Source organism: Amphiprion ocellaris, chromosome 17 (genome assembly GCF_022539595.1).
Source record: "Amphiprion ocellaris isolate individual 3 ecotype Okinawa chromosome 17, ASM2253959v1, whole genome shotgun sequence".
Classification (NCBI taxonomy): domain Eukaryota; kingdom Metazoa; phylum Chordata; class Actinopteri; family Pomacentridae; genus Amphiprion; species Amphiprion ocellaris.
In genome coordinates, this window is record NC_072782.1 from 27542714 (window position 1) to 27550188 (window position 7475).

The 7475-nt window shown below is 36.1% G+C and overlaps 1 protein-coding gene across 3 annotated transcripts; it reads left to right on the forward strand.

The window, feature by feature from the left end:
• The first annotated feature begins 892 nt into the window (after positions 1-892).
• phpt1 (phosphohistidine phosphatase 1) lies at positions 893-7384 on the forward strand. Of its 3 annotated transcripts, none has more exons than XM_023274785.3 (4): positions 893-1284; positions 5456-5583; positions 6135-6200; positions 6747-7384. In XM_023274785.3, exons 1-4 carry the CDS (start codon positions 1119-1121, stop codon positions 6831-6833), a joined length of 447 nt encoding a protein of 148 aa, XP_023130553.1. In that variant the 5' UTR covers positions 893-1118; the 3' UTR covers positions 6834-7384. The 3 variants fall into 3 exon arrangements, with proteins under 3 accessions (XP_023130553.1, XP_023130555.1, XP_023130556.1); XM_023274787.3 differs by having other exon boundaries at positions 6750-7384; XM_023274788.3 differs by lacking the exon at positions 6747-7384 and having other exon boundaries at positions 895-1284; positions 6135-6609.
• The last annotated feature ends 91 nt before the right edge of the window (positions 7385-7475 follow it).

The window sequence follows — 7475 nt, forward strand, 5'->3', positions numbered from 1 at the left end:
TTTAACTCCTCCAACCAATGTTTAATGGAGAATGGTGGATCATACAGATATTACACAGATTAAGTGCGTCTTAATTTTGTCTGAAGTTGTGTTTTTAATGGGCGATCGACTGCGTGCGTATTTGGACTACAAAATCCAAAATGCTTGCCTTCATGAAAAAAGTACTTCCAGTATTGTTTCTCTCCATTCAGAATAAAAGCATTTAAGCAATTTCGTTAGGAATGTATCACTGTCATTTGCCATGTGATTTGCTTTTTAATCATACTATCTTCTCGGGAAAATTTTGTACACAAATTTAGGTTTAAAGCAAAAAAAAAAGTGCAACAATGCAATCACAAGTGTGGTTTATGTTTCACTTGTTACCCTCTGAACTCAGATTTGAATGACTTTATTAATCCCTGGAGGGAAATTAAGTTGTTACAGCAGTATAGATATTCAGTAAAGGGGTAAACAATAAGACAACAGAGTTTTAGGGTATAAAATGAAGGTATAGTAAGATAAAATTAGATAAAAATATAGAAACTATAATATACAAAAAAAACAACAGAATATACAAGAGTGACAGAATGTGCAAATGTGAACTCACACCAAAATGTGGGGAATTTATGAATAAACTGACTAAATTAAATATTAAATGCAATATAAAGACTGAGACTATGACTTAAAAAGACTTTCTTAGGTCTTATTTCTTCTATATTTGATGTCATCATGTTATTTTTTTGTCTAGCTATGTAGAAACAGTCCAAAATTACACATATATGCTCCTTTAAAGTAAAAAAGAAACACACAATGATATTTTTTCTAAACAAAAATCTACACTTGCATATTCACAATCTAAATTCAGGATTGTATTTTTAGACAACTTTTATTTTGAAGGCTCGCGGGGGAAGTGACGTAATTGCATCATGGCGGATCAGCAGTGATAACAGAGGAGGCACTTTCTGTTCGCACCTGTTAGTGTTTGTCTGTTTAATTTCATGTAAACGAGCTGCTGACAGACGGAGACAGAGGTTGTGGTGAGAAGTTGTGTTTCTGTGTCCCTAGTTGCCCTGTTGTGTGTCGCTAGTTGCCCTGTTGCTGTGTCGCTAGTTGCCCCGTTGCCCTGTTGCTGGTCGGACATGTGCACTCAGACTAAAGCTGCCGCCCTCATGGCGAACCTCCCTCCGGCTGACATCGACCCGTCCGGAGTCTTCAAATACGTCCTGGTCCGAGTCCACAGCCGGGAGGAGGGAGACGATTCGGAGGTGGACGTGGTCCGAGGATACGGCTGGGCGGAGTACCACGGTGGGTCTGCAGAACCGGAACCAGAACCGGAACTGGTCATGCGCCAAAAAGTGATCATCTGCCATCTTCCTGAAAAACCTTAAAACTCTAGGACATACACTACCAGTCAAAAGTTTGGACACAACTTCTCACTTAATGGCTTTTCTTTATTTTGTAAATTCTCACTGAAGGCATCAAAATTATGAATGAACACATTTGGAATTATGTAGTAAATAAAAAAGTGTGAAATTAGTCAAAACATGTTTTATATTTAGCCACCCTTTGCACACTCTTGGCATTCTCTGGATGACCTTCATGAGGTAGTCACCTGAAATGGTTTTCCAACAGTCTCTATTTCTATCATCTAGGGCTGCAACTAATCATTACTTTCATTGTCGATTGATCTGTTGATTATTTCGTGAGTAAAATCTCATAAAATGGTTAAAAATGTTTCTCAAAGCTCAAGATGACGTCCTTAAACCAACAAGATTCAGTTTGCTGTCATAAAGAATTACAGATACTATAGAATATTAAAATTTAAAAAGCTGGCATCAGAGAATTTTGGCCTTTTCCTCAAAAAATGAACTTAAACCAAGTAATCAGTGATCAAAAAGTTTGAGGCAAATTTAATAGCCGACAACCTGATTGATTATCCATTGCATCTCTTGTATAATCCCAAATGTCAGGACTAATTATGGCTGCAAACATTTCTTTGGTCACAATTATTCAATTACAAGAAACTTTAAAATTTCATAAGGACAAACGTTTGCTGCCACCACAGATGGTTATGTGAAGTTGCATGTTAAAGCTGTTTGATCCACACACAAGCAGCTGGAGACATTCATAAACTGAGTGGTGATCAGTTTTTGGCAGAAGATCACTTTTTGGCACAACAACAGGACCAGAACTGGAACAGAACCATAGAAAATCCTGAACAGAACTCGACTAAAGCCAGAGAAACCAGAGAAAAACTGTAATAAAACTAGAGAAAAACAAAAACAGAGAAAAACCAGAACGAAAACAGACTAAAACCGCTATGTTCCATATATACTGTCACTTTATTATTCATAATTTAAAGTAATGAGACTCATGCGAAACACCTACAATAACTCATATTTTACTTATAAGTTAAACATAAATTACTCAGAATTGTACTTTTCAAAGCAAAAGTGGTCTTTTTCAAACATTTCCTTTGAAATTTCAAAATTAAAGATAAGATAGATAAGATAAGATAAAGTTCTTTATTTCTCCCCACTCCAGGGGAAATTTACATTGTTACAGCAGTTAAATTGTTAAAGCACTACTAAAGGTTTCTGAAGGTACCACATTGTGCCACTTTTCAGCAAATTCATGAAAATCTCACATATTCCAGAATGTGTGTTTTAATTTTCCAACACAAAATACTGCAAAGATAAATATAATTTCACCATGAATCAGACATTAGAAAACTTTTATTGTCACTGTAAGCCCTACATCAAATTGAGGACTCTCATTGGCGTGATATTTATGGGTTGTTTAACTTGATAGACAAGAAAAAATATTGTATTTCTTGAGGGTTAACTGCATTCGGACTTTTGGTGTGAATAATTTTTTAAAATGCAGGATTCATCCAGAGGTTTTATTAATGTTTTCACTGTACAAACTGTGAATCTTTGCACAGCAGTTCAGCTTTTCTGCATGTATTAAAGCTCTTCAGCTAATCAGGCCACATTAGATCACAGTGACACATCAGAAGATTAGATTAGAAGAAGTAATTAATGAGGTTAGTGCTGCTGGGTCACCAGCGTAAACGGTTTTGGAGACGGTTTGGATCCTGCTGCTGTGTGGCGCTGCGGCCGTATAATAAATCCAAATAAAGAAGGCGACGTTCTGCATCCAGACCTTGTCTGAGAGCAGATTTCAACATTTGTGTGATGCTTTAAAACTGAAGACACTCTGACAGAACATGATTTGGATATCAGGAGACGGAGTTCTGCTCCAGTTGGCTGTGGATTAATTTAACTCCAGAGTTTAGTGTCTGTGCAGAAGAGTGTCAGAGTGGATCAGCTTCCAACGAGAGTCCGACTGTCTTCAGCCTCCAGTTTGAACTAAATCATCCAACTTATGCAAGCTACAGCAGCATCCAAGTGTTTAAGTTCATCTGCAAAAAGTCCTTATTTTCATCTCTTTCAATCCTGATGACTTAGACTTGTGTCGGGGGAGTCGAGGAGGCTTTTACATGAGTTTATTCAGGAGTCGATTGCCTGATTGATTAAATAAAAAAACATGCTTAGATGCACCTGAACACATCATCAATAGTATAATTCCTAGTGTTGGATCTTTTGATTAATCTGCTCTCAGAATCGACCATTTATCAGATTATTAGAACCAATATTCAGTCTTTTTTTGTTTTTTCAATTATCAGTAGGGTTGTATATTTTTAGCCAGGTCCTGATTGAATAAATTAATGCAAAATTGCACTACTTCACAGCCAGCTCTCACTATAGTTTCTATTATTGTTTTCTGGAACACAATTCCACCCAAAACACCATCTGACTGGTTAAATGTTAGAGTATTTGCCAGTCAACACTGAGGGATTAATGCTGAAAAGGTTCGCTTTTAGTGAAACAAATGAAAAACATGAATGAACAAAGGTATTTTAGCTAAGTTTATGTTGAAGGTATTGTAAATTTTGAAGCCAGATTTTTATTTTTACTGCTAATAAATCTGTTCCAATTATTGGTAATGGATCTCCTTGATTAGTATTAATATCGGCCCTGAAAAATCTCGTGGTCGGCTCCTGTTCTGTGCCTCTATGGAAGCAAATCAGCAGATGTTGAAATTTAATATCAGATTTTTTTACATCAGACTGTAGCTCATCAGAATTTCAATCACTTCCTTTCATTTTTGTGTTCCAATGCTCACAAATTCAGAATGAAAATGTAGCATTAAGCATAAAAATTCAAGGTGCTCGCTTTCGCCGTTTAAAAATAATCGCAGTTCACATCAGGGGTCTCAGGCATAAATAGATTGTGATGTAATTTTACTCCAGTGACACGGAGGCTGCGACTGTATAGTTCACCAGAAACAAGTGCAGTACTTTCCAATACATAGTATGTTAAATACAGTATGTCAAAAATACCAGGGTGTCCTTCTACATCTGGTGTTTCTGGCCTTTTTAACTCACAATCCTCTGCACAGTTACATCACTTATGTCCTATTATGTACTTAGTTGAAACAGAAAAACTTTACAATGCAGCCCAAAGCTTTCATGCAGGACTTTAGGATGTTCTTCAGTGTTCCAGATGTTTAAACTGCTGTTCAGGTCGTTGCATAGAACCTGCATCAGGAACATGATGTGCTGCCACAGATCTACACCTGTAACCTTATTCAGGCTCAAATCTGCAGCTTTACTGACACTTTCCACCATTTCGTCCTGCATCAACCTCCACCTTTCCATCCCTTTGGACTGGTAATATTCTGGATTATCTCACAGCTTCCACCAGGACACCATGACCAAAGCCATGACTCCTTCTGCACTCCCTCGGTATTCAGTGATATAAATATGAATGCATTAAATTCATAGTTCTTTGCATTCAGTATGAGTATATTATAGTCTAGTGTTGGCAGGACTGTACTGCCCTCTGCTGGAGAATCCTGGAATGTAAAACATCTCCTCTGTGTTGTAATTAAATCCTAATGTGGCAAAGTAGTTGTAATTTAACAAAAGATCTTCCATAGAAATTGCTCCAAACCTGCAGAAATATTAATTTTCCTTCACATTTTAGACTGAGATGACTTTTTAATCTCTGGAGGGAAGTTACGTTGTTACAACAGCAAGGATATTCAATAAAGAGGATAAAATAAAATTAAAGGGAAATAAAATAATAAATTAAATAATACATTTTAAAAAATGAAAAAAGATTTTAAAAAAATATTTTAAAAATAATATAGAAAAAAATCAACAGAATATACAAGAATGACATTATTTTTTTTATTGCAAGTTTATCCAAACATCCTTCAAACACAGAGAGGCACATCAACACCAAACAGCCAGTTCAGATTATGAATAAACATTGAAAAAATCCTAGTTGTTTTAGAGAAACTATGAAAAATTAAGTATATATTGCTGCTCTGATTCCTATTTTGATATGGCTTATATTCGAAAAGCACAGTGTTTATGCGTCACTCATAAGTTGTGTTTTTCTTGCAGCTGATATTTACGACAAGGTTTCAGAAGAGCTGGAAAAAAGCGGAGACCTGGACTGTGAGTGTATCGGAGGAGGAAGAATCAAACATGATCCTCAGGCCAAGAAGATCCACGTGTACGGATACTCCATGGTGAGAGCATCCTGCAAATGAAAACTGAGGTCATAGTGAACGAATTAAAAATATCCACCTATGTGCTTTAACCCTCTGAACCCCAAAAGCAGGTTCAAAAGTTATGTTATTGCTGAAAAAATTGCCAACTTGTCTCTATTTATTAGAGCCAGAAACTGTAAAAACAAACAATCGCTGGATTTTTTTTAAACTTTCTGACTTGAATTAATCATCTGCTTTGGAAATGTTAACCGAATCGAACCTTAAAATCAAGATATTTCATTAAAGTCACTTTATTCTGCATGTCTCATTCGAAAATTGGCCAAAAACAAACCGTTTGCACCAGAATCTATGAAGGAGCTTCTCGGCTGAACTGCAGGCAGTATTTACTGTCTAAAATGCAAGTCACAAAATATCTCTAGTATGTAAAGTCACCGTTCTTTCTCCATTTCAATTATGTTTCGTGCTTGTGCTGCTTCCATAGAGGTGCAGGGCGTTATGTTGCAGTGAAAAATGAGTCCACAGTGAGCAAAAAATGGAACATTGGAATATATTTCTCTTTTTCTTTGCAGGGATTTGGACGAGCAAACCACGCAGTGTCAACTGAGAAACTCAAGGCTCGCTATCCAGACTATGAGGTGACCTGGGACAATGAAGGATACTGAAATAAACTCTGAAATGAGACTGTTATGGACACCCTTTTTCCTGGACTGACGTAGTTACCTGAACCACAATAACAATCCGAGACAAAGACTATCATACATCGACAGCACTAATTAGCATTACTAGATATTTTTTATGAATCGAAATGAGTGAAGTAGTGGCAAATGATGGGTTTTTTTTTGCATTTGTACTCAGTTGTGAACTAAAACAAACACATAATTTACTTGAAGTGTAGTTTGGAATTTAAAAAGTGTGAAGTCTTATCTGCAAATATGTTGGCTATGATAATTTTGCAGAGAGACCATTGCTAACTGACTTGTTTTAGAGTCACATAGTCTCTAAAATTTGACTGAATCGCCAAGATATATTAAAAAGTCACCCCTACATGCTTTGTTCTCATGTATATTTCATAAATGTTTCCTAAAATCTGCTTTTTAAGTTGTGTACATTCCCTCTACTGCAGGGCAGAGAGGTGAAAACACCTCATGTTGCTGCTTATCTCACTTTTTTTTTTTTTACAGCAGCTCTGTTCCGGACAACCGCCGAACTGTAAACTGCTTAGATTACAGCAAATGAACCTGGTCATCCTGAAGACATCCGCTAGTTAGCCTAGCTACATCAACAGTGGAAAATGATACTGTCCACAAACTCAAAAAGTGTTTTTACACGTTAATAGCTGTTGCTAGCATGTTGCTAGCATGCTAGTTGCCAGTATATATAAAGAAAAAAACTAAAGTTGCATTCATATTTAGGTCCAGAAGTTGAAATTAACACAATTTTCTTTACATTTTCTGTCATTTTGCCAAGAAGTGGTTTTTGAGGAAGTAGTATCTGAAACTGTCCCTAAATGGCTAATTTTAAAATTCAGAAAACAAAATATGTGAAATACACAAGATAGAGGCAGCTGTGGAATATACATATGTGTGTGTTTTCTCACTTTTGGAGCAAGGCTAGCAGTTTCTAGTTTTTCTATGTAGTTGTAGTCTTTATGCTAAGCTAGCCAAGGCATTTATCTTATGGATATTTACTCACGAAATAGAATTATTTTGTCTGTGAGTTTTAGTTGGTTTTCTGTTGATTGAATAGATTTTTGTCTAGGAGATGTTTTTGTGTTTGACAAAGTGATGTGATATTTAATTACATTTTACCAAAAAGTCGAGCTGAAATTGCTGATTATGGTTCTCTTCTATACTGTGTGGTTTTATATTTTTCTTTTGTTAACCAGGCTATTGCTTTAATTAGTTCTTAAA